Source organism: Ambystoma mexicanum, chromosome 6p (assembly GCF_040938575.1).
Source record: "Ambystoma mexicanum isolate Mex_15411 chromosome 6p, UKY_AmexF1_1, whole genome shotgun sequence".
NCBI classification, from domain to species: Eukaryota; Metazoa; Chordata; class Amphibia; order Caudata; family Ambystomatidae; genus Ambystoma; species Ambystoma mexicanum.
In genome coordinates, this window is record NC_090935.1 from 577,674,256 (window position 1) to 577,701,234 (window position 26,979).

The following is a 26,979-nucleotide window of genomic DNA, read 5'->3' on the forward strand; positions in this document are numbered from 1 at the left end:
TCAACCAATTGCGGGGTGGTCGCTGCAGTGGAATGTGAGAGCCATTGCCTCCTATCCCGAGGCCGCCAGGTTCTCCTGCTCCCGTAGCCCTGTAAGAGTGCTGTTAGGGTCTGAGGCCCCGGATCATCTGTTGCTCTCTATCTCAGGTTCGGACTCGGTAGGCGGCGCCGGTGCCGGAAGCCGCGCCTCATTTGTCGCTGGAGAGCAGCCTCGGTGTTGTCCTCTGTTGGGATGTCCACTGGGTGTACGGTGTTCTGGCTGCGATAAGATGTGCGTTTCAAGCCATAGCCAAGCTTCCTTTGGATTGTGGAAGAGGTGCACTGTGCCTTCATACTGAACTTTGAGTTGTGCAGGTTAAAAGAGTGCATACTTAATACCTAATGAATGCAACTTTTTCTTAACGGATTCAAAGGATTGGCGGGCTTTTTGAACTTCTTTGGTATAGTCCGGAAAGAATCCAATTCTGCTGCCGTTGAATGTAATGGGGCCTGCGGCGCGTGCCCTTTGTAGCAGGGAGTCTCGGTCCCGGTAGTTTAGCAAGCACGCCATTATGGTGCGGGGGTGCCCGGGGGACGGGTCGGCCCGTTGGCATCCTGTGCGCTCTTTCAACTGAAAAGAATTTGGAGAGTTTTTTGGGGGCAAAGAGTTCGGTCAGCCATTGTTCTAGAAAGAGCTCCGTGTTGGGTCCCTCCTCTTTTTCCGGTACCCAGAGAATGCGGATATTGTTCCGCCTCGCTGTCTTCTGCTCGGTTTTCTAGTTGCATGAGTTTCTGGGTGACCACTGCTAATTGTTTTTCCATTTTCTTTATGGCGTCTTCTGAGTCTGATATGCGTTGTTCTGCTTCCCCCACTCTTGAGCTCATGTTCCTCATGTCTTGTCTGATGAGGTTCACCTCCGACGAGAGTCCTTCAAATTTCTCTTCCATCGAGGATCTGGATTCGCCTATGGCCTTCATTATGTCGGATAATGAGATTTGAGAATCAGTCAGCACTACTTGCATTTCCGCTGTTCCACTAGTATTTGCCCCTGTTGTTTGAGAGGTGCCAACTGTGTATTGATCCATTTTGCTTTGGAGTCCGGCTTTCTTCACTTTATCTTTCCCCATTGCATTGTGATGGTGGACCACAGCCCTACGGGCTACAGCTTGATGTATTGTGGCGGCAGGGGCTGGGGTCTCGTGTGGGTGGGGTACTTGCTCCGTGTAACGTTTGGTCAGTCACAGAGCTTCCTCCTGCTCCTTTGTGTACTGCCTTGTCTGGATGGGGGCTATGTTTTTGCAACTCGTGGTGCCGGGCATCCAGAGCATCGGCGCTGTGGTCTTTTGTTCGGTCTCCCCTTATGCCTTGCTCCCAGTTTATGTTCTTGACTGGGGGGTTGTTGAGGGGGCCTTTTCCAGTGGGCCCTTGTCTGCCCTGGTGGATTTTGCAGCGCAGTGGCCAGGGGGGCCCTCCAGGACCAAGTGTTGGGGTGATTGATCAGACACCCTGTGATAGCCGGGTGCCCGGATTTAGAGGCTTGATTTTTGGGGGCTTGCTTTCCCCAGAATGTGTCCGAGAGTAAAGTTTGTTACCCAGCCCCGGGTTCCACCACGTGGGGCTGGGGGGCCCGGATCTGCCTCCCACTCCTCGATGCGGGGTTCCGACCCCCGTTACAGGCAAGGGCTGCCCCGGTCTTGTCCCAGTGGGGGAGCGTGGGTGCGCCGCCGTGCTTCTTCCCTCCCGTGGGACCCAGCAGGGGAGTCTGATATGCCTTGGGGCACTTTGTATGCCTCGGTGGGAGAGCGCAGCGCCGCTTCCCCTTCTCCCCACCTGCTCTGAGCTGCAGGGATGCCCCACCGTCCGCCGTACTTCGCCCTCCTGTGAGACCCGGCAGGGGAGACTGCTGCTTGTGCCTTGGGCACTCTGTGTGTCTCGGTGGGGGAGCCCAGCGTCGCCTCCCCTCCTCCTCACCTGATTTGTGCTGCGGGATGTTCCGCTGGTCCCGGGGAGCCTCGAGGGATCTCTGTGCCTCGGCGGAGGAGCGCCATGCTACCTTCCCTCCCCCTCGCCCGCACTGCACTGCAGGATGCCTTGCCGGCGTGGGGGCTGGGCGCTGGTCCCCGGATCTTCGGTAGGCCTTCGGTGTGCTCCACAAAAGTCGGGGTCTGTAGGCACGACCCACGACACCCTGTGCGCGGGGGGGTCCGTCTCGGTTTCTTGGCAGTTGCGTGGGGTCCCGGACCTCGATGCGGGCCGGCCCGAAAAGATGGCCTCTGTCACCCGACAGGGTTTCAAGCGGTCCGTTAGGGTGTATCCCGGCTCCGATTTTATTCGGGATTGCAGCCATCGACAGCCCGGCACCTCCGCCATCCGGGGCTGCCCACTGCCAGTGCTTTCTCGGCCAGGGGTCGGGACGAAACTTCAGGATGTTTGCGGCAGCTCGGGAGCTATGGCCGCTCACGTCTGCATGGATCCACTGCGCAACAGCGCCCCTCTAGTTCTTTTAATGCTCTACTGTAAATTCGTGGACTGTCAGTGTAACCCTGCGGAATTCGTTTGAATGTAAATGAACGTCCTCCGAGAGTAAAAGCAAATAAATATCTGCTGTCTGGATGTACTGGAATGCTGAAAAACGCATTCTTCAGATCTATAACACGAAAATATGATGCGTAAACTGGAATCATAGTCAAAATTGTAGTCACATCCGGGACTAATGGAAATTGTGGGTAAACAACTTTATTCAATCCGCGCAGATCAATTATGAAACGGTACGGTATGTCATTACCTCCTTTCTTGTAAACCGGAAGAATCGGACTATTGCAAATACTACCAGAAATGTCTTCAATTACGTTTCTTTTAATCAAATCTGACATAATGCATTTCAATGCTTTCTCCTCTTCTGCTGAGATTTTATATTGCGGAATACGCGGCAATGTAATTCCTTCTTTCAGAACAATTTCTACTGGCTCTACCTTCAAACAACCAACATCGTTATCATTCACTGCCCATATACAAGTTGGTACTTTACTCAATTCAGTTGGTAATGGTTTGGATTGTGATACTGGAGTCTTTTGTGGTGATATTGTCAAATATACTCCATCAGGAGAACAATAAATAACCACATTCAATTTCTTCAATAAGTTTAAACCCAATACATTTTCAACGCAATTTTTTGTCAAAAGAAATGGGTAAGACTCTGTGAATGGACCCAGTGTTATGGGTGCTGCTTGTGACACTGGACTAATTACTGGTGTACCTGAGAACCCTACTGAGACATTATTGTGCCCTGACAGTGGTATTTCTGGAACCTGCTGATGGTCATTTGAACATTTCTGTGCACCTGTGTCCACTAGAAAAATGTGTTCCCTATTCCCAACCTTCATTTCCACATAGGGCCCTTTCTGGTCTACGGGAATAGATGATGGTTCCAACCCCTGTCTTGGGCTGTCCTAGTAAAACAATACATCATCAGATGTAAAGTCGCCAGAGTAATATGCCATGGACTGATTATCAAAAACATTTCCATCTCCCGTGCTATTCTGCTGTTGCTGCTTATGGTTCTGATTCTGTTTGCGATTCTCCTGATTGTTCTGACATTGTGGCGCTCTTTGGTTTCTATTCTGTCCTTGTGCTCCCGGGCAACCTCTATTCTGCCTTCTCGGGAAAGTCCCATTCTGATTCTGTATCTGCGAGCACTGTGCTCGCCAATGGCCTTCTTGTTTACAATAGGCACATTGATTAATCCCTATTGGACCACCTTGCATGTTGGAGAATTGTGCTCTGGCTTGTGCGTTCCCGCTACCTCTATTATTGTTTGCTACCTGCTGCATTACTACCCTTGTTTTCAAATTCCCTTTGTCCCTTAATTCTTTTTCCTTCTCTGCATTTATTCTGTTCTCATAATACTGGGCCATGTGTAATACTTCACTTTGTGATTTCGGTTGCCATGCACTTTCAGATGTCATTATTAGATTTTGGATTTTCGGTAACAACCCTCGCACAAACTTATCAACAAACAACCTCTTCCCAGGTTCAGTACTCAGGTTTTGGCCACTGAAATCTGCAAATACTTCCTCAAATCAATTAAAATAATCCATCTCACCTTCATCTTTGCCCTGTAAACAAGCAGCCAATTTGTCACATACTATTCTCTTCTCATGTATCAAGGCTTTCAATTTTTGTACTATTCTATTTTTTATTTATTTGTTTTATTTATTACATTTGTTACTCGCCCAGACCCGAGGGTATCACGGCGAAATTTCAGGTGAATTGTAGCATTTTTATACAGTGTTACAGTTACAATCATATAAAGTATATTTTATACTGAATGACAATAAGTCATGTGATCAAATTTCTTATACTAAGTTACAATCGGTCAAAGTAGCAGGTCGCAATTTGTTTAAACACTAGTTGCAGATCTAGAGGTGACCCCTGGAGATACATGAGGCCATGGGGACTACATTTAGTGTTTTGGTTCAAAGAAAGGCGGTAAACCAGAAGAATTCTAATACTAAGGTAGAGTAGAACTAGTTGAGGTTAATATTTGTCGAATAACCAAATTTTCAGTGCTTTTTTAAATCTTAGTAGGGAGTCCTCATTTTTGATGCTAAGTGCGTTCCAGTGCGATGGGGCTAGGACTTTGAAGCTACTTCCTCCTGCTCTACTGTATTTGTATTGAGGAACTTCCAAGAGGGCCAGTTTATTAGATCTCAGTGACCGACAGGAGATTTTTTTCTTGATAGTGTTATTGAGGTAGCTAGGCGCTTTGTTGGTGATGCATTTATAGACAATGCTGAGTGTTTTGAAGATGATTCTTGCTTCAATTGGCAACCAGTGGTTTTCTCTTCTGATGCTAGATATATGTTCGGATTTCTTTATACCTAGAGCCGCTCTAAGGGCTTTGTTTTGTAATAATTGGATTTTATTTAAATTGGTTTTGGAGGTTCCTAGGAAGAGGATGTTACAGTAATCCAATTTCGTTAAGATCAGCGCTCTTGCCAAAGTAATGCAATTTGTAGGGGTAAGAAATTGGCGGCTGAGTGCAATACGTTTTGCTGTGTAGGCTGTGGACGAGGAGAGGGCGGCTATTTGTTTGTGCATAGTGAGGTTGGCACCTATATATACACCAAGAGTTTTAACTTGTTTGAGTACTGGGTTCTTTGTACCGTCAATGTTTTTTTGATTAAACATTTTTATTGATTTTATTGCATAATACACAAAAAAGAACAATGACCCTGAAGGGGTCCAGCAACCAAGAACATCACAAAAGAAAATAAGGTCCATCTTTCAACAACGTAAGGTTATGTTAACAATTACTTGTACACTCTTGCATTTCAGTTACGTTCTGGCCACAGGCCTGTGTCGTACAAAAGTCTTATTGTGCGTTCTCCCACTTTTCCCAGATTTTCCCCGCTTTCCCAGGACATCCTCTGGCCGCATATACTCTTCGCTCCATCGCAATGCATGCATCTACATCATCTATCCATTGTGCATGGTCAGGGGTTACATCCGAACCTCATAGCTTGGCAATGTTGCGCTTGATCAGTGCCGTGGTGGTTGCAAACAGTAGCTTATTAGTGCGAGACATCTCACCCTCGTCCTCGACACCCAGCAACATCAATTTTGGATCTCTGGGCACGGTCCGACCCAGTACCTTAGTAAGTGTGTCGCAGCAGCGTTGCAAGTATAGCGTGATGCGCGGACAGCCCCATATAATGTGGAAAAAGGTGCCCTCTTCCTGGTGGCAGCGCAGGCAATTCGGGTCTGTGGTTTTACCCCATTGGTACAATGCGACCCTTGGATAGTAAACTCTATGCACGATTTTGAGCTGGACAAGGCGTAATCTGGCTGAAATGGCGGTTTCTCTCGGGTACATTAGGATTGTTATCCAGTCTTCAGGCAGTATTTCTCCCACATCCCTTTCCCATTTAGACTTTAGACTCGATAGCTCCGGTGTGGCAAACGAGGTGAGAACATTATACATCACCGAGGTGATTTTGGCGTCTATGCTATCTAGGACCAGGTTCCTCTCTATGGGGGTGCAGTCTGCCATGTCACGCAGGTCAGGCAAGTACCGCTGTAGGGCATGACTTAATTGCATATGCCGGTATCGGTCAGTGACAGGGAGGTTGAACTCCTCCACCAACCCCTCAACTGGCCCAATTCCCCCGTCCCGAATCACATCCCCCACTTTTGTTATTCCCGCAGTTATCCAGTTCCGCCATTTTGGGAGCCTGTCCAGCTCAGGGATGTGTTTATTTACCCACAGTGGCTGTACCGGTGTGGTTTTCCCTTCCCAGTTTATATGTTTATGCGCCTCTGCCCAGATTAATGCCTGGTGAGCAGCCATTGTTTTGGTAGTGTTGATATTAGTTTTCTGGTATAGGGACTCTAGTGGGGTTATGCTCGCTCCATCCAGGGTATCAGATTTAATGTGAGGTAGCGAGGGGTTGCCGTGTAATAGGTCGTTTATTACTGCCATCTGACTCGCCCAATAGTACGTCTGTATACGCGGCAATCCTATGCCTCACTCCCAGATGGAACGCTGCAGGATGTGGAGCGCTATTCTCGGGTGTCCATTGTTCCACAGGAGTTTCCGGAGGATTCTGTCGATTTTGTGAAACTCCCGTCTGGGGATGTGTAACGGGGCATTTTGGAGTATGTACAGGAATCTAGGTAGTGCCATCATCTTAAATAGTGCTGCTCTCCCCAGTAGGGTCAGTGGAAGGGCGTTCCAGTGTTTGACGTCCTCTGCAAAGCGGTTTATGATTGGGTCGAGGTTTTTTCCTACGTAATCGTTTAAGTTCGTTGTTATCTGAACCCCCAGGTAGCGAAACTGGTCAACTTCTATACGAAAGGGGCAATTCTGTATCCCTACGCTACCCATCTCTCTCAATGGAAACAATGTGGATTTCGACCAGTTTACCTTCAAACCACTAAAGGATTCGTATTCCTTCAGTAAGCGTATCACTGCAGGACAAGAGGTTATGGGGTCTGATAGATACAGGAGCAGGTCGTCCGCATATAGTGAGACCTTATCCTCCCAATCATCTGTCCACCGGAAGCCCTTCCACGTTTGTGATTCTCTTAACAGAATCGCCAACGGCTCTATGGCAAGCGCAAAAAGCATTGCAGACAAGGGACAGCCCTGTCGTGTCCCCTTGCCCAATCTAAATGGCTGCGAGAGCCACCCATTTACTCTGGTCATGGCCTCTGGGGGCTTGTATAGCAACTGCACCCATCCCAGGAATTGGTCACCGAAACCCATTCGACGCATTATTTCCCACAATGCTGGCCAGTGCACCGAGTCGAAGGCTTTCTCAAAGTCTATTGCTAATAGCGCCAAGGGACCCCGCAGGAGGGAGGATTTTTCGAGTGCAGCGTGCAGTCTGTGTATATTCATACGCGTAGACCTCTGGGGCATGAAGCCGCATTGGTCTGGATGTATCAGTGACGGGATAGCTTTCTGCAGTCGATTTGCTAATGCTTTCGCCAGGATTTTGGTTTCAGTGTTGATTAGCGAAATCGGCCTGTACGAACTACATTTCTCTGGGGGCCTATCTGGTTAGGGGATCACTATTATAGTTGCCCTCCTTAGGTCTGGGGGGAGCTGTCCTTGCTCCCTCGAGTGTGTGTACATCTGCAGGAGATGTGGGAGTATCGCACTTGGTTCTATCCTTTTCCATGTCTCCACCGGGAAGCCGTTCGGCCCCGGTGTTTTCCCAGGGTGTAATTGTGACATGGCCAACCCTAGTTCCTCTTCAGTAATGGTTGCCTCCAGTAGATCTCTCCGTGTGCCCGTTAGGCTAGGAAGGGTGATCCCATTTAACACGGAGAGGTTAGTGGGGGCTTCCGGTGACCCATAGAGCGTTGCATAGTAAGCTGCGAAGCCTTCTGCAATATCCTGATCTGTCCACAGCGGTTCCGAATTGTCGGGTTTGATCATCCTGACCTGTTTGTGCCCTTCATCCCTGCGCTCCAGCCAGGCTAACATTTTACCCGCCTTATCTCCAGTCTCATATAATCTGGCGCGCATCGTGGTGTGCGCCTCTTTATCGTTGTCTAGGGCTACATTGTGCATTTTTTTTTGGGCAAGGACCAGTGCTCGGTTCGTTTCAGGCAGGTCTCGCGCCAGATGTGCGCGCTCTGTACGTTCCACCTGTTCTTCAGCCTCTTTTACTTTTTGCATTTGAGCTTTTTTGTGCGCCGTTGTCCAGGAGATAATCTCTCCCCGCAATACCGGCTTATACGCTTCCCATAACAATCCTGTGTTATCAATTGACCCTGCGTTTAGTTCAAAGTAATTGGTTGTGGTTTCTTGAATACGTTCTACAAGCTCCGGGAAGCCTAAGTAATAGTTGTTAAGGCGCCATGAAGGTGGAGGGATTGGCCTTGACGTTGATAGTTCTATTAGTAGGGGCGAGTGGTCAGAGATGCCACGCGGGAGTAGGGTAGCGTTAAGTACTCTATGCACCTCTGTGGTTGAAACGAAAAAATAGTCCAGTCTAGAGAGGGATGCATGGACGCCCGAGTGGAATGACTATTCTCGATTCTCGGGGTGAAGGTCACGCCATACATCCCTCAGTCCCAGTGCTGATGTGAAGGTGGCTAGCCTTGTGTGAGTGTCGGGATTCCTGCCCCTTAGGTGTGTACGGTCCATACCCAGGTTCATAACATCATTAAAATCGCCATCAAGAATTAGTGTGTCTGAGGAGTCCTGTACTATCAGGGGAGTTATCTCTTCTATGAGATTTGGCAACAGTGCGGGTGGTGCGTAAACAGCTAGTATTGTTATGGTTTGATTCCATAGGGAAATCGGGGAAGAAGGCTATTTTGGATCCGTTGAATGTGACCGTGCCCTTCGATCTTGCCAGTTGGAGTACCGTGTCCCTATCTCTATAGCTCAAAAATTTGGCAATTACTGTGCGTGGTGGAGCTCCTGGTGTCACTTTGCCAGCTGGGATGCGGTGGGCCCGCTCGATAGAGAAAAATTTAGAGAATGCCTCTCCGTCATAGATATTCGTCAACCAGTCCTCAAGGAAGAGTTCCATACATTCCCCTTCGGCTTTTTCCGGCAGGCCGACTATGCGGATATTATTGCGCCGGGATCTACCCTCGCTATCGTCCACTCTTGCTTCCAGGGTCTTTATCCGTGCTAGCATACTCGCCACTTGCCGATTTACACCTCGCAGGCCATCCTCGGTTTCAGAGATTCGTGTCTCTGCCTCTCCCGTACGGGAGGTCAGCTTTTGCAGATCATGGCGTAGCAGGGACACGTCTGCACCAATACTGTCCATCTTTTTTTCCATCGAGGTCCTGGAGTTGGTGATGGCGCTCATGATATCTCTTAGAGAAATATTGTCCACATGATCCGGGTCGACCGACGGTGGCCTCTCTGGTGAACGGGGTGCTGGCATAGCTGCATACTGCTCGATCCTGGTCTGTGTGGATGTTTTCCTGGGCTTCTCCTTACCCATTCTCTGCTTGTTGTGGTACTGTTGCAGTATGCTGATGTCTGGTCCCGGAGGAGGGGGGGTCCGGCAGGTGCTGGGGGTAGGCACTATTGGTAAGTTATTGATGGTGGTGCCAGGCACGTTGCGACCGGCGGGTATTTCTGCTTGTGCTACCTTTACAGTTCCCTTGTCCAAACAATGTCTATTAGCCACACTTTCAGCAGCTCTGGGGGCCAAGACGGTGTGGGTGCGTGATATGCGAATCGGTCACCGCTTTATAGCACCCACCGGGGCCCTGTGGTTCTGTCCCCTGGTAGCGGCCACACGCACTGGGCTGCACGCCGCTGTGGGGCCGCCTGTTGTGTCCCAGAAATGGAAGGGGGTTCACAGCCCAAGTTGTCAGCAGGCGCCGGTAGGGATCGCAGCTCCGTCTGGAGGTCCTTCGCCCGTGGGGGGAGGGGAGGCGGTTCGCTAGCGGTCTCTATCCCACCTTCCCCACTCCTTACCACATCGCCGGATGTTCCAGGCCTCGAGTGGCGGGTCCACGTCTCTGGTTGTAGGGGGCGCACTAGTCGGATCACCCGCCAGTGCGCCGTGTGTTTTCTTCCGCGCCAACACTGACACGCCAAGCGTCCCGCTCCGGGCCCTCTTCAGGCCCCCGGTTCGAAGGGGTTCTCGCGCAGGCAGAGGCGTTCACCAGGCGGGCTGGACCTGCGATCGCTGCACCGCCCCGCCGCCGCGGTCAGGATATTGACTGCAGAGCCCGGTGGAGCTGTTCCCGCCGGCCGACAGTTAGTGCGCGATCGCAGTTATGGCGGCCATCTTGGGCTCCGCGCTTGTCACGGTTCCTGCAACTTCCACTCGATCTGGACGGCGATTCCTTTTACGGATTTGCGTCGGAGCACCGCGATTCGGTGCAGGAGAGTCTCACACACTGCTGGAATATTTCAGGGTTCAGCTCGGATATATATTTTAGCAGGATTTCGGCAGGATAAGGCCAGTGGCGCGGGAGCAGCACAGGCTCACATCCTCATCGGATGGCTTGTACCGTCAATGTTGATGTGAGAGTAGTTAGAGTGGAGGGTGCTTATTTTTTTTGGGAGCCCACGATGAGGACCTCCGTTTTCTCATCGTTAAGGCAGAGACTGTTTAGGGCCATCCAATTTTGAATTATAGAGTAAACTTTATTGATGGTGTAGGCGTCTTGGGTGTAGTCACCTGTAATGGGGATGAGAATCTGGGTGTCATCTGCACAGTTGGTGTAGATGACACCCATATTGTCAAGAGCCGAGAATAGGAGTTTAGTATATGCATTGTAGAGGGTGGGAGAGAGGCAGGATCCCTGGCGGACTCCTATGGGTACTACTACAGGGTCTGCTGCATAGTTTCCGATGGCAACTCTGGATGTGCGGTCCGTTAAAAAGGACTTGATCCACTGACTAGCGTTAATGGAAAAATTTAAATCTTTTTTTTAGGGTGTAGCATAGTTTGTCGTGGTCTACCAGGTCGAATGCAGCTGATAGGTCCAGTAGCAGTAGGGTGGCTAATTTGCCTGAGTCTCTGATAGAATCCAGTTGGATTTTCAAGTCCAAGAGGGCTGTCTCCGTACTGTGGTTGGGCCTAAAGCCAGGATTGTCTGGCTCCTAGTAAGTTATTTTGTTTGAGGTGGGTTTGTATTTGGTTGTAGGCTATTTTGTCGTTAATTTTAAGTAGGAAGGAGACAGTCGTTATGGGCCGGTAGTTCGTGGGCACTAATGGATCTAATGTGGGCTTTTTTATTAGAGGGGTGACCCATGCCGCTTTAATGCTAGCTGGGACCTAATTGGTATGGAAGGAGGCATTCACAAAATTGGTAATTATGGGTGTGAGTAGGGGCACATAATTTGATTAGGTGTGCTGGAAAATTGTCTCCTTTGCAGTTTGAAGCTTTAAGTTTGGATATAGTATTAAGTACTACATCATGGGAGACTGGTGTGAAGTTGAAGAGAGGGGTGGTATCTTCTATGTTCATGGAGATTTGGTTAGACGTGGAATGCTTATCAGATAGGAGATTTCTTTTGGAGATGATTTTATTTTGTAATAGTTTGATTTTTGATGCCAGGGCATCTTGGATGGTGGTGAACCAATCTTTACTTGGTTGGACTGGGTTGATTATGGGGATCGGATTCTCCAATTCCTTGAGTATGGTGAACCATAGAGGCAAAATGTCCACCCTAATAGGAGTGGGCAGAGGGGGCCGGGATCCTGCCGCCCTATTCACTCTTTTTGTATTCCCTGTCTTCCCCCTGCTTGTTGCACCTGTGTTCTGGGTGCTGCGGCAACCCGCAGCCGAAGCATGTGTGCTTGAACCTGCACACTGTTCTGGTGCATGTCTTTGTGTTAAATGATCAGCATGTCCCTTTCTTGTTTCCCCCTTGCGGGGGAGTGTTCAGAAAGGGTGGTCCCTGTGTCGGTGTCCAAGTCCCTTGCACTGAATTTCCCAGGGACCTCCAGTCCTGTTGTCATATTATGATGCAGCTGACCCATAGGTCCATCAACCGTGTCCCCCAGCCCAAATGCCCATTCCCTGCTTTGGAAGATCTGACTCTCTCATCATAATTTAGCCACGCCCCAAAGGTGCACTCTCTGTACATTGAAAATATCAGGTGCACGTATGTCATTAATTTCTGATTCAGTTTGGGATGCCTCTGACCCATTATTGCCACAAATATTGAAAACCCTGTCGTCCAGTTCAAAATTGACAGTTCCACCTGGACTTCTTTGTCCTTCCCTTCCCCTCTGGCCTCCCTCACCTCCTCCGGAATATTATAGTTCCACAGAGAGAGTATGTCTTTATGTATACGCCCACATGTTTTCCTTGATTTCCATTGAACTGTGCCAACTGTGCATAGCTGCAGGGTTATTGGAGGGTGCCGCTGGCGCCAAACCAGGGAGATTACTGACGGGGGCTGCTGGTGCCCTTACATCCCCTGATGTGGCCGCTGACCCCCCTGTCGCCCCTTTTGCCATCGGCACCCCTCTAGCCTGTGCCACCCCTCCAATGTTATTTGTCACTGGATGCTGAGCCCCTATTGAGTTCCCTGGCCCAGGCCCTACTGATCCGAGAGCCGGCGTACTCTGTGCCAGGCCCATGGCCACCCTGTGGCCCTTGCTGGTTCCTGTTGGCTTGTCCCTTGGGTACCCCTCTGTCCTATACTTGCGGGCCCCACCCATCGCAAATCCCCCTGGTGCTGGCGTGCTCTGCCCTGGCCCAATGCCTGCAGGACCTCATGTTAAATAACCCCCAGGTTTGGGTGGGCCCTGAGGCGGGCCCATGAGTGTCCCCAGGGCCCTTAATGGTTCTTGCTGGGTCCTCTATTGCCCAGCTACCAGCTCCCAGGCCCCATGTCCCATAACCTGCCTTGGGCCATCCCACACCACTGTCCCTATCTGGCCCTCTTGGCACACCCGCTGTTGGTCCAGTCCCCTTTTGCCTTGTAGGCAGGGTCCTCCCCCATGTTCCCAAGTTAGCCCTTCCTGGTTCCACGGCCATTGCATTGGCCTATCCGCCGTGTTGCAGTCTTGGCCCTTCCTCCCTGAGAGGGGTGCCCCAACCAATCCGTTTACTGCCCCAGACCCTACTATTCTGCTGTTTAACTGGGTAATTACTGACCCCCATTGCCCCAGATGCCTCTCTGGCCCCTCCTCCCCCAGTTCCTGCGGGGCCCTCAGGGGTCGGGTTGCCCACTACTTGCCCCACAATTTCAGCCAAGCCGTCTGTCCCTGCTATTGGGCTTGCCCCTGCTCCTGACCCCTCCATATTAGCCGCCTTTCTGCCGAGGGAATGCTGCTTGTGAGGCCACATTTTTCCTGCAAGGTCTACTCTCCTTGTTGCCCTCGCCGCTACCCTCATAACGTGTTAGGCCCCCCCCCCTCAGCAAGCTTTTCCATCACTGTGTCTATACCCTGGTTCTGGAGCAGGGCAAACAGTGCTGCTACCTTGCTCGGGTCCATCCCCGTTACCCTCGGTCGTCCCTTAACAGAAGGGAAAAAAGAAAGAACTCTTCCCACCCCCCCCCTGCTGTTTCCTCATGCGGTCGGCCTTGTTTATATAGCCCGAGTGATTGCGTCCCCTCTCCCCCCAGGCAGCCTGCTCCGGTAACATTTGCTTTCGCTTTCACCCACGCAGCCCGATCTAATCCTGATATTGCCCACACAATTGTATCTTTTTAAACAATCCTCAGTTTCCTTTCTACTACGACATTGGTCATTTCATTTTGTTCCGTGCTGTGCCCCCAGCGCTGCCCCGCAGTCTCCCTGCTCGCCTCAGTCACTCCTAGCGCACACCGCCTCTTCCCCAACAACCACCCCCAGGCAGTTCCCCCACTCCCTAGACCAGTCAGCAAGTGCAAAGCCCCACAAAACACACCCTGACACTGCCAAACGGAGAGAGCCCTCCCCCACCCACCGCCTGATCCTCCTTACCTGTACTTCCGCAAGTCCCACAAGCCTGGGGTTGGTGGTAAAGAAAATCCACAGCACGACTGACTAGCTTGCCACCCCACAGGTCACAACTAAATGTCGGCCATCTCCAGGCAACGCGTCCCACGGTGGTCCCAAGAAACCTGGCAGCAGCAAACTTGGTAGCGGAGAGTCCTGTCTGGTCGGGAGAGGGAGGCAGGTGCGTTGAGCTGTTTTCCCCAGAGTGAGATCCATGAGGCGGCGTCTGGCAGGGTCCATGAAGGCGAGGTAGAGGAGCTGCTGCCCTCACTTGGCTCTTCTTTTTCTTGCCGATAGATTTGTATCCAGCAGCAGTGATTTTTGGATACAGAGGCTTGAGCCTCATTACTCCATCTTCTCGGGTTGAGTGTATAGTCGTGGGTTAGGATTCTTCTTGGTCTGTGTGGACTTGTCACAGTAGGGCTGGTTTCACAGGGTCTTCGCCATGATGGGCCGTGGGTGGCAGTCAAAGGGGTTTGCAGTGGTGGCAGTGAGTCTTCTGAACAGAGGGTTTGGATTCTGATCCAGTCCTTGGCAGAAGTTTTTCAATGTCCAGTTTTCGGTTAAGGTCTGCTATCCTTGTGAAGATTGGAGCTCCAGACGATATCCGCAGGGCCTTGTTCTGGACTATCTGAAGACTCTTCTGGTGTCGCTCCTGGCAGGTCATCCATACTGGGAGGTATACGCGGGGTAGGTCTGATGATTGCCTTGTAGATGTTGATCTTTGTCCAGAGGGGCATGGACTTGGTCTTCAGGAGTGGGTACAGTGCTGCCATCTTTCCTGTTGCTTTCTGCTGAGTATTCTCGATATGGCTTCCCCAGTTGAGTTTGCTGTCCAGGGTCACACTGAGGAAGCGGCTGCTGCTCTCCGACTTGATGGTCTCTAAGTTGAGGCTGATGTGCGGGCGCTCCTTGATCTTCTTTCTGGTGAACAGCGTTGCAGTGGTGTTGCTGGTGTTGAGTTCTGTCCTACAGTCGCTGTACCAGGTTCAGATGGTATCCAATGAAACTTCCAGGTTCTTTGCCACTTCCTTTTCACTGAATGACTGAGAGATGACTGCAACATCGTCCGCATACGGTGCCAGGTCAGTCTTGTGGAGATCTGTTGGGATGTTGTTGGTGAAGATGTTGAAAAGGAAGGGTGAGAGGTTTGATCCCTGTGGCACGCCTGCTTGGATGGGGTGTGATTAGAACATCTCAGAGCGGATGGTGACATGGAAGGTGCTGCCCTCACTCCATTCGCTGCCCCCTTATAACGGCACCATTTGGCGCTGTTGCCAGCACCCCTTTAGCTCGCCCCATTGATTCTGACGAGGGTGTGCCCCGGCCCCGGTTAACTCCCAGCGGCTTCACCTGCAGCCGCTCCTCCTTTTCCGCCTCGCCGGTCCCTCCCGTCCTGCCCACTCTTGCAGCCCCTGCACTGGGGGAAGGGACCCGCTCTCAAAGGCTGCGTGGTGGGTTGGCATGCCCGTGGTGAGTGGAATAACATGGATGATCAATGGGTGGGTGAAAAATTCCAATCAACACACTGAAGCTGTACACTCTTACTGAGCACGGTCGTATCCCATCTCCTTCCAAGCTGTAGTCTAATGCAAATGTTGGCGTACAGGTGGCGCTAAAGCGCAACCAGTAGCCAAAACTAAAAAAGTGCCCTGCGCCCTCCCAAATGAACGGGTACTATTGGCATGCATGCTTTATATGTACACAAAATGTGTCTATCGTTGAAAGCCACTGCAATCCACACATTCTCTAGGCACTGGTATAAACGCTAGTAAGACCCTAGCGCCTATCCCTTCTGTGCTGGACGTCACCGGCTTTAGCAGTGCCGTACTATGTAGATAGCTACCTCGCAATAATAATCTTATAGACAAGAAACAGAAACACGCATACGTGCTCAGCATAAATAAACTGGTAGCCAGTAAAACTAAGCATAAAAGCCAGGCTTTGTTGACGCTTGTTTTGCTTTGTAAAATTCCACAGTGCGCGAAACGTTTGACTTCAGGGGACGCCTGCTGAGGTTTTTTGCCCACATGTCCCAGGTTTGAAGCTGGCCTGTGTTATTGGAACCTGTCACTTTGTTGCAAAGTGCGTGTTCTTCTTTTGACCGTCCGGGTGGTGCTGCAGTGCTGCGTTCCCTAATAAATGCAGCGTGGGCTGCAGGTGGAGAGCGGCCAGCTCTCCTGCCACCGAGGAGGGGAAGGGGGGAGGCCATACTGGGAGTGTGACAGGAGACGCCTGGGTGCCCAGCGAAAGGAGGGGCTCCTCAGGGAAACACCACCGGAAAGCGTTAAATCCCCAGAACAAACTGACGACAACGGAAGTGCGAGCCTGGCTGGGAGTTTCGCGCATCAGCCCGAGTGTTTGTTTGTCTCCCTGCTGCCTGGACTGGAGCGGTGGTGGCCACCGCGGCTGGGCTGAGACGAGCGCCGGCGCCAGCAGCAGCAGCAGCAGCGGAGGGGCGGGAAGGGAGCCGCGTGGCCGGTGGTGACAGCGGGAGGCATGCTGTGCAGCACCGGGGGGGATCTGCGCTGAGCTGCCGGGGGTCGCTGGCTCTCCTGCTGGCCGCAGAGGGCTCTGCCCCGGGCAGACGCGCTGCTGCACCGCGGCTGCTTCAGTGAAGGGGGACTGCGGGCTCTCCAGGCATGTCTGTGCCGTGCTGCGTGGGGCAGGTAAGGACAACAGCAGCAGAGGGGATGGTGTGTAATCCAGACGAGGCGCTGCTTGAGGAATGGCTGCACACAGCCTGTCACCAGTGCGTGGTGCGCGAGCCATGGAAGAGGGGCCCGGTGTCGGGTTTGAGTTCTCGCCCATACTGTTGTGTATTTTTCTTTGCATTGTGGGACATGTAGTCGCAGCATTTTCAAGGGAATGGCACATCTATTAAATTAAAACCAAAGGCTTTCTGTGGCATCTGGCAGACCTGTAGGTCGAGGGTGGCTGTGCTAGGGTGATGTCCGTGCGGGAAGAGAGTGACACTGCACTGTGTGCCCAATCAATGGTTGCACTGGCCAGTGTGGGTCGCGTCCCTTCCGGGATCCACGCGGTGCCATGTCTATACGGATTGGGGGGCACAATGGGAGGAATTTTATTAATGATGTGACGTCATCTGGCTTTAGTGTGTAGTGCACCATGTCGGTAAGCATGTTTACGCCTAAACGGGATCTTGCTTGAGATCCATGTAACCCGAGTTAGAGCGAGCCGCCGAGAGCACTTATGAATTGCCATCACTTCACCATATTCCTGGTTCCTGTCTAAATGTGTTGTCGTTTTGTTTGCAAACACCCACGCATTGCTGTGTTCTTTCAGGGTGTCCCTTGTGCGTGTTGGCATTTCTGTTTGGGTCTTGTTTTAATTCAGAGCCGCTCGCGTTGAACCCTTCCCACGCCTCTCCTTAACCTCTGGCGTGCAGGGGAATCGGTAGTGCCCTTTCCACAATTGAGGGCTAGTCGGTGCCCTGCAAGGGGCAGGTGTCGGATCAGCACCCTGGGAGCGCAGGCGTGTACACTGCCCACCTCAGACCCCGCAGGGCACAGTACAGCTCCCACGACAATAAAGCTGCCGCCCTGGAGGCTCGCCTCACGCGTTAAGAGAAGCTGAGACCTACGAGCAGCCAGGGCTCCTGCCAGGGGGGCGCCGGGGGGGGGGAAGGGCAAGGGCAGGCCACCCTTGCCCCCCCACCCCCAAGCAAGGAGGCCATGCCCTTGGCTTCAAACACCACTAGGACCCGAGGGAGTGGGGTGTGGATTTCACTCGCATCCTAAGAGAGAACTGCAGGAGGCCCGGCCAGGATTTGTATGCTTGCCCCAGGTAACGTTGTATGCACCACAGTCATGACAGCACACAGGAGCAGGGGGATGAGGGCCGTCCACACTGCTTCAGAGGTAGTGCACTTATTCACGATGGGCGGCTGCAACCCAACTATTTTTCAAATGTAAAATCACAATTTTGGGTTCTGTAATGTTAAAGTATGCTTATTTTTTGTGTAACTATAACAGGCTTTTACGTCCTGCCACCTGCTGGCCGCATTACTTGATCTGTTTTTGATCCGGTGTCTGGCCCTTTTCCCCCCTCCCCCTCTCCCCTGCACTTTCGGGATCTCAATGTCACCAGGCCTAGTAAGATCGTTGTCTTTGTCTTCCCTCAGTCCCCCCCTTACCTCATTGCCTCTTGAAACACTTGTGTATAGGTGTGTTATACATTTTTTATATATCATATCATATCATGCTTAATAAAATGGTTAACTATATCAAACAATACAGGCGATGTTGCTTGAACACAGATTTCTGCAGAAGGTGCATCAACAGACTGGTGGCTCTTACAAATCATTTTTTATGTTATTGTTCATTTGTAAGTAACATCAATTTAATTGTGGAGGGGAGAGTGTAGTCAAAAAGTGATAGATGCAAGGCTTTGAATTAAACATTACCACTACCATTGCTCTGCGCAACATTCCATAATTCTGTAGTATCGGCCATTACAAAAGGGGACAAGCCAAATGACTCTTGGTGCTGCCACCAAAAGGTGCACTTCAGTCTCCATTGCCAGTCCATGTCCTCTCTGCACTGGAAGACAAGCAACCGCATGCATTTTACGCCTTGTTGTCTAGCAGCTTGGGAAGGGCTGCTCACATTAGTGAAAGGGCCAAGGCTGATTTGAAAACAATGGTATGGAGGCTGGCCACATCAATGCTGGTGGCTATAATTGATTCCCAGACGTTTGCCTATTGGATACAAGCAAGAACATGTCAGTGGTGAACAGATGGGATGGAGATAAAATGTGAGGAGAAACGCACATCCTATGGGTATGTTTGGTAATTTACCACTGAAGGACTAGCCATAGCTAAATGCTTATGGAATTACTACCTGCCCTTCGCCACCAAAACCTAACCTTTCTGGAACTCTTTGAGCAAGTTCTAGTACAAAGTAACACTAAACACCTGCCAGTGCTGGCTATAGGCCTTGTTTTCAGTGTTTAATTACTTAATTGCCTCTGTAAATGAGCTCCTGATATAATAAACATCGCTTGTGTGTGTTCAGCCAGTTTTTTTTATAAGCAATATCTTTGTCAATGCCTCTGTTGTTTGTTTGCATTGAAGTCCTTAAACTAGCAATCGCAAAGCCAACAGTTTTGGCTTGTATATGGATGTTAGACAGACATTTGGCAGGCAATGCCATCACATGCACAGTTTTTCAGCCGTTTTCCATCTTATGGCCAGGTGATACCCTTATGGCAGTGCCTGACAAATGCCTCTCTATGCATAATGAAAAGCCCAAGCTGTTGGCTTTGCCAATGCATCTTGGCTTCAGTTTGTCTTCCTAGTGAACGTGCGTATGCCCAGATGTCGGTGCATTGCTTGCTATGCCTAGAGAACCAAGCTGCGCCTCACTGAATTGGTCCTACCTGAACATCTCAAGGCCAGTGGTGTCGCCAGGGTGGGGCCCGTAGGGGCCCTGGACCCTCCTCTGAAATCTTGCCCCCCTGCCTCAGCTGGGCTACTCTTTCTGCAGCGCTGCGGCCGCCCAGGGATCTCACGAACGCTCTCCAGTGTGATGTCAATCTAAGCAAGATCAGCCTGGGGATCGGATCCCGTTTTGATCAGATTTAATATTTTTGAATACACATTCGCACAATTTGGTTAGTGCTGAAAAAACCCTCCACCACGCTGGCGGCTTAAACCGCAAATGGTTAAATTCAGTAGTGGCACGAGAAGATCAGTCAAGAATGTAACATTTATTCACTGGAGGAAAATAAGCATGAAGGTAAGTGAGTGAGCCATTTGAATGGCTAAAAAGTGTAAACGCTGCGTGTCACTGCTCATATTTGCGTGAAGTATGCATTGTTTGGTGAGAGGGCATTGGAGGATGCAAGAGTGCAGGGTAGGATAAAAAATAGTTTCTCGATGACAACTGCACCTGTCCAGTGGTACCCTCGGGCCTGGTGCGCTTTATAAATAAATACAAATACCATAGTGTGTGCGACACCTTCGATATAGAGTGCTTTTTAGCCAATTGCAGTTTGCATTACGGGACTTTTAGGTGCTTACCTTACTAAGTGAAAGGTTAAACTACAAATCCCAGAATGCAAATTGGAATAAAATATCGGGCTGGTTAAAGGTGTCAACATGACGGCATCAGCCAAAGGGAGGCTAGTTACTGCATGCGACAGCCACCTAGCAAAATTAGGTGGTGATAAAAGCATGAAATATATGTACAACAATGCAAGATGGTACCGGTATGTGTGCCTTCATTGGAATGTATGTGGAGTATACCGCCAAGTACGCCCGCTGCAGGTTGTTGGGATGAACCGTTCCTGTGTCTATTCAATCGCGAACGGGTGCGTTTGGGGTAGACTGGATAAGTATGTGGTGCGTTGCAGAGGCTACTGGCGCTGCATAAAGATTTCCCTGCAATTGGGCTAAGGAATTGTTGGGAATAGTAAGTGAGCCCAAACCAACTCAGGGGAGGGCAAAGGAGGTGCAGTGGGGTAGGGTAGTTGGTGTGCACAGAAGCTTCTCTGCAGGAGTGCTTGTGATGTTACACATTGCCCTTTCATAGCGCCCCCCCCCCTAAAGTTGTGATTCCTGGCGACGCCACTGATCAAGGCTAGGATGGCAAGTATGGACTAGTTTCAGATCTTCTCATGCATGCTTACCTGTGGGGTTCTGACCTCAATCGAATGTATCTTTGTGCGGAAGCCTAGTGTACGTTGCCAGAACGTTTTGTTAGCAATATGTGTTAAAATTGTAGGCTTTTTAACATGGGTTCTCCTAACAGATAACTGCGAGCATGTTCTTTTTAAAGAAGCCCTTAGCCTGCAAAAATGTCTAGGAGCAGCTGCGTGAAGTAAGGTGAAACCACGCCAGGAGTTCAATTTTAACTCTGTCAATGGCCTGGTATAATACTATATAAGTTGTAAATGTATAAATATGTGCCTCTTGTCAATGGGGAGGGGGAGGGAGAGGGAAAGGGATCAGATGGTCGTTTGTAAACCATGCTGGGCACGCTGCAGCGGTAACGGGCAGTGACCATTGCTATGGCAATTTCTACTTTAAATTATGTAGGGTTTTATCACTCTAGATGTGATTGTTGGATGATTAGAAAGGAAGGAGACACAGACCACCGAGCAGTGTGAAACAATGACCTTGTCAAGCATTTCACTTTGTGTCTGTATGAGACTTTTTGTAAGTTCTCATGGATGCTGGTACTGCATAGCAGGAAGAGGGCCTGCAGCTGCAGGGCCCTCTACCAGGACCGTGCCTTTGCTGGGCAACAATGTCCCTGATATCCCACACTGTCTGAGCAGAGCCCCTGCTGGGCAACTCTGGCTGCGTATGCCGTGACGGCCGGGGTGCCCCCAGGCAATGAGGATCCTGTGTGACCACAGGCTGACGGGCTTCTCCGGTCATTGTGTGCCAACTGGGTGCCCCCAGCAACCATGAGCCTGGACCCCCTATACCCTGGGGTTCCATCAAAACATTAACCGAGCCCTAGCCATGATGCATTTCGGCCACCACGCACATCACAAAACCATGCCCATGACCCATGATCAACTAAATTGGATCAGAGTTATTACCAACGTGTTACATTTGCTCCTTACTGAGTTTACAGCTCAGGGAATGTATTAAGAGCTAAAGGGGGCGGAGGCTAAGGGCGCCTGTTCTGCTGTTGGAAGGCACTGTTTCGCTTCGCCTCCTCAAACGAGTGTTGTGATGTGCTGCCCTCGCCCACTCTCCTCTCCTTAGCAAGTTGCCCACATTTGCTTCGGTCTGTGAGGGACGACGACCCCCACGCACCCTCTTCTTCTTTTTTTAAATGACCATTGTTTGAGCAAGTGATAAGTGTATCAGAAAAGTAGCTAATTACCACATGTATTCTTGGGCATTTGTGTTTTGCACAGCTGTTCTTTTATTGTCGGAGGCTATCAGTTGGAGCGCACATCTTTACGCTGTGTCTTTAGAGTACGTTTTACATGTGTTTCCCCATCTTGTCACCTGACTCTGAACTGAAAGGCTGTTGAGTGCAGCTTAGCCTTCATAGCTGTTCATGGAGTAGTCACACGTGTGCTTTGATACTAACGTGGTGCGAACACGGTTTCTCTATAAGAATGACTGGTGCCTTTCCACTGGGACCTTTCACACTGGTAAGAGGTTAGACTTCACTGGTACATGGTGTAAGAAAATGCACCTCGGCCACCTCATTAGGGAACTATCGAGGCACCCATTGCAGGGCTGGCCAAATCTACTAGCCCGCTCGCATTGACGAGTAGATTTTATGTAGGGCAAGTACTATTTGCATGTAACTCTTTTTGAGTATAGGGATGTTTCAAACTTTTATTTGCCATTTACTACAAATAAACTTTTTTTTTTCAGTAAATTGTAAACCTATTCGACCAGTGGTCGTGTAAGTTAAGTATGTTCCCTACTGGCCTTCCCATGCTCCCCACAAACCCCATCGGCCCGCCCCCTCCCACGCGCAATACAAACCCTAAAACACATGCGCTGTCATGATGCCTACCTCCAAGGAGCCAGGTCCGACCCAGCAACCCCAGAGGCAGGCATCATTTCCCCCAGGGGAGTGCCAGCGGGCCCAAGCTGGGGCCCTTTGGACGCAGTCCTGGCGCCTTAGGCGCCAGGCTCATGTTGGACCCCTGTCCTGGCGCCTTAGGCGCCAGGCTCATAAAGCTAGACATGTGTTCAAGTGTTTTAATGTGCACTTACCTGATGCAGACCATGCTGCCACATCCAGGCCCTCTTGAGGCCTGAATGGAACTACTTTACCTGTGGGATTACTTTCCACCCGGGTGTGGTCGGGGAAGGATACATACCTGATCGGAGGAAGGATACACACTTGGAACTTCTTCCAAAGCTATTTAAACCACACCCGATCAGCAACTCACGCTTTGCGTTGTTCTGCTCCTCGCAGCTGGACGCTCACCGTGTCAGCTCCTGCATCTGGACCTCAGCCACGCCTGTCAGTATCCTGAGTCACCTGCAAAGGGAGACAAAAGACCTTCCCTGCTAAATCAGCACCACAGAGGCATCACACCGACGATCCTGAAAAGGAAGACATCATTTTAAAAGCATTTCGCTACGATCGCTGCAGCGCTGCATTTCACTCACCTTTCCTGGACGCCACCATCTTCAGCAGCGATCATCCGGATCCACAGCCACTTCCCAGAACCTAGAGAGAAAGACAAGAACAAGGTGAGAGAAGGAAGGGAATAGGAAAAGCTCAGTTTCCTTCCAAGTCTTACCTGTTGGGTCATTCACATTTCATTTCGGGTCTTGCCGCTTCCAGGCATCCGGACCCCGGCCCTTATGGGGGAAAAAAAGACAGACATTGAATGAGCGAATGCAAAGACATTACCCGAGCGCTCATCCAGAACTTACCTGTCATTTACTGGAACTGCACGTATCACTTCGGGTCGGCGCCATATCTCCGGCATTCCGAACCCCGGCCCCTAAGGGGAAAAAGATAATGAACATTATTATTAAGCTTGGACTTTTGAACTTGCAACAGAACTTTTACAGAGCCTTACCTGAATAGTCAAGCTTACCTGAACTCCCATAATCCTCAATCCAGTGAAGAAACTGGGTTTCAACGCGCCCCGGCATCAGAAGCAGGATGGAGAGCTCATCCTTCCTGACCCTAAGGTGAGACTTCACGGGGAATTGTGGAAGGGTATCGTGGAGGGTTGGAAGGGAGTGGGAGGCTTGAGCATAACTCAGTCAGTAGGTAATACTCCCTTTTCACGCACAGGGGAATATTCCTGCGAGCCGGAGAAGCCAGAGTAGAGGGGCCTTTCCTGTCCATCTTCAGAGTCCTGCGCTTCACCATTGAAGAAGCATCAGCACTCGAAGCCAGACCTGCGCCTCCGTGGGAATCAGGTGAGCGTTACATGCGCCTGCTGATTAGGGGAACGTTCCGTGAAGTGCACTGAAGCTTCAACTGCTTCTTCCACTTTTATTTTAAAAACAAAATCATTCCGGAACGTTTTTTTTTTTTCAAAATAAAAGTATAGGGAAAGTTCTGCTTAATTTGAAAAAGTAGAGGAGCACCGCTCCCTTCCATTGCATTTCACTGTGCGTGGCTGGCCGCGTTGCACCAAGCATGAAGTGTGCTTATGGGGACGTGCACCATTTTACAGAAAGCAGTTGTAAATATCTTGTTACCCATCACTGCGGGGTGAGTGCATTTCTCTTAGGTCAAGTATGTAAACTACTCGACCTCTCGAGGCTTGCTTCAGCGCTCTGCAACCTCTATGGTGGCAATAGTGCCATGCACCCTGAAGCGAGCAGTGCCACTGCTCAGGGCAGCAAGCGTAACATCCTGATGTGGAAGCCCGCTACAGGAAAGCCCTTCAGTGCCACTTGATGGATGTACTGCTGGTTTAACTAGGTCACCCTTATGTGCCTGGCTTTTGCAACTATTGACTTACATAGATTGCTATAATGTGACTACTATTGAATTGTATTTTAACTGATTATTCACACAAGTCACTGGAGGTGAAGGATTTGCACACATGGCACTATGTACTCGTGAGTTTCTGTATAATGGGATACAGAAAATGCAAACCTTGACAGGAATCCCATCTCTTTTCTTGTATACTTTGCTTTCTAAACTTAAGAAAACAAATAGAATAAGACCACTAATAAACACTGGTCTGTACTTGAAAAGAAATTGTTGTGTTATATGTCTGAGCATTATTGGTAATCAGGTGTATGGTGCACTGACATCATTTAACTGTGTACCCCTCATGACAAAGACATTGGTCTGATTGCCATAGTAAAAGGCAACCAGTAAATCAACAAGGGAAGGACGCCCCCCCCCCCCTGTTTACGGTGTAATAGTAAAACCTTGTTGCGCCGTCTGCAGTGTTTGCGCAGTGTTTGCGGTTGGTGAGTGGGCCTGCAGCATTGATGGCTTGGTCCACCTGCACGGGACGGAATTGGACCGTGACTGCCACGCCTAGGGGTGTGCATTGAGCTCCTGCGCTGCCGGATCACTGCTGTACTGCGCCACAGGGCCTGGTATCGAACATGGTTGAAAACATGGCGGAAGAGAATGATTTTGTTTGGTGCAGACAAGGTTTCTTACAAGAAGGATGATGTTACCTGACTTAGCTCTGCCTTCCTTGCACTGGATGCTCCCAGAGTGGAAAGGTGCCTGTGTGACCTCATAGGGGTTTGTGTGACGGAGAAGGTGCCCCTCTCATTTAGAAATGTGTACATTTGTCAATATTCACAATGTGCACAACCCAAGGCCTCCAGTCAATGTCCCTCGTGTGGGACACAGGGGGCTGTTCCGGGGAGCAGGTGGTGGGTCCCCACCGCTTAATACCTGAACTCGTTAAGAAAACCTTGGCCACGCCTCATAGTTTCCCCTCCTGTTCTCTAACTCTGAGATGTGAAGGATTGCATACGCTTCTCACCGTATCATGGGTTTGTGTTCAGCGACATCATTTAGGGGTCTGTTGAATTCAGGGTCTGGCCATAAATGACTCTCTTACCTGAGAGAGGATCACTGCCTCTATGTTTAGGTACACCAAATACAGTTCTTAGAGTCAGGTAAGTAAAAGGGGACATAGGACACCCACCGGCATCCTCTCTCAGGGCTTACATCCTTGCAACTAACAAACCTGGAACTCACTCATAGATAAACATTCTAAGCCCTGCATTCCATCTCAAGATTCTAGTCACTTGCACCAGATGAATGCAAAGTTAATCACAACACATCTTTCCCCTATAGGGACAACAACAAGAACAGTAAAGTATCGGTGGCAAGATCAATATTTCATCAAAAGATTTGTCCAGTAAAGTCCCACCTGAAAAACAAAAGATTATTCAAAGCATTTCATATATAACCACAACCAACTCCAAAAGGTTTAGACCCTGTCACCACTTCAAAATCTATTAACATTAACATCAATGTCCATCTGTGGATTCAAATTAAAAGTCCACCTGTGGAGAGAACATATTAATCTGCCTACATAGAACAGTTAATGATGAACACTGTTATCAACTTAATAACTCTAATGAAGATTTAATAAACACTCAAAACCTTAATATCTTATCTCACTCACACATCGCTGCACACATGTCTACCAACATATGCCAAAACAATGGCACCAAATCCTAGGAACAACATTTCCCTTGTAAACTGTTATCTCAACACCTTTGGCACCACACCCTAGGAACCACCCGTTCCCTTACAAACTGTGCCCACACTATTCATGCAACATATGAACACTATAACGTTGACCTTATACCTGAGTCAACAACCACACCATTCCCCACACACATACCATATAGTACAACTGAGCATTGAACATGGTAACCAAATAAAAGAAATGCCCCATCAATGCCCAAAATTCAAGCCTGCAGGGCCCATACCGATAATGTGTCTGTGGGAAAATGTATGGTTAAAGAACCATTTCCCAAAAACACTTGCTTTGACACTCATCCAAACATCACACGTGTGTCAAAGCAAAAACTAAACAGTGTGCACCAACTTTTAAGCCTTAATATCCACATGTTGAAAGAATTTTTTTTTTTTTTAAACATTCTTGTTAGACATTCTATATCCTTAACACCATAGTAGTTTTCACTACTCATTCACTTCACTAAAGTGCCTTATCCAACAGAGGCCTGACATTCAGCCATGGTAAGCTGTGTAGCAGTTCAGTGCACATTAAAACTAAATGCAGGATTGCTTTCTAACATCGTTTGCAAAAATCTATTAACATCAAAAGTCCATCCATGCATAAAAATGTCAAAAGTCCTCCTGTGGAGAGAAATATGTTAAACTACATAACTCAATTAAAGAGAGAGACATGTACCTACAACATCACTCTAACAAACTAATATATATCAGATCTAGTATCTCAACTCTAATCGCCAGCACCTCTGCATTCTCTCCTACTTCACCATTGCATAGAGAGTAACGGAGGAACACAGAGCTCCCATCCCCATCAAACTTCATAACTGAGTCAGGCCTCCCGCTGCAGCACTCATGCCGAACTCCAGGACTCCACTCAAGCCAACCGCAGCAACCTTCGGTTCCAGTCAAAG

General features: G+C 49.7%; 1 protein-coding gene across 1 annotated transcript in view; it reads left to right on the forward strand.

Moving 5' to 3' along the window:
- The first annotated feature begins 16,226 nt into the window (after nucleotides 1-16,226).
- Nucleotides 16,227-26,979, forward strand: part of SERINC5 (serine incorporator 5) — a 330,849-nt gene continuing 320,096 nt past the window's right edge. Inside the window, exon 1 of the mRNA XM_069627400.1 lies at nucleotides 16,227-16,579. Coding sequence (XP_069483501.1) covers nucleotides 16,553-16,579 — 27 coding nt within the window. The 5' untranslated portion in view covers nucleotides 16,227-16,552. The remainder of the gene's footprint in view (nucleotides 16,580-26,979) is intronic.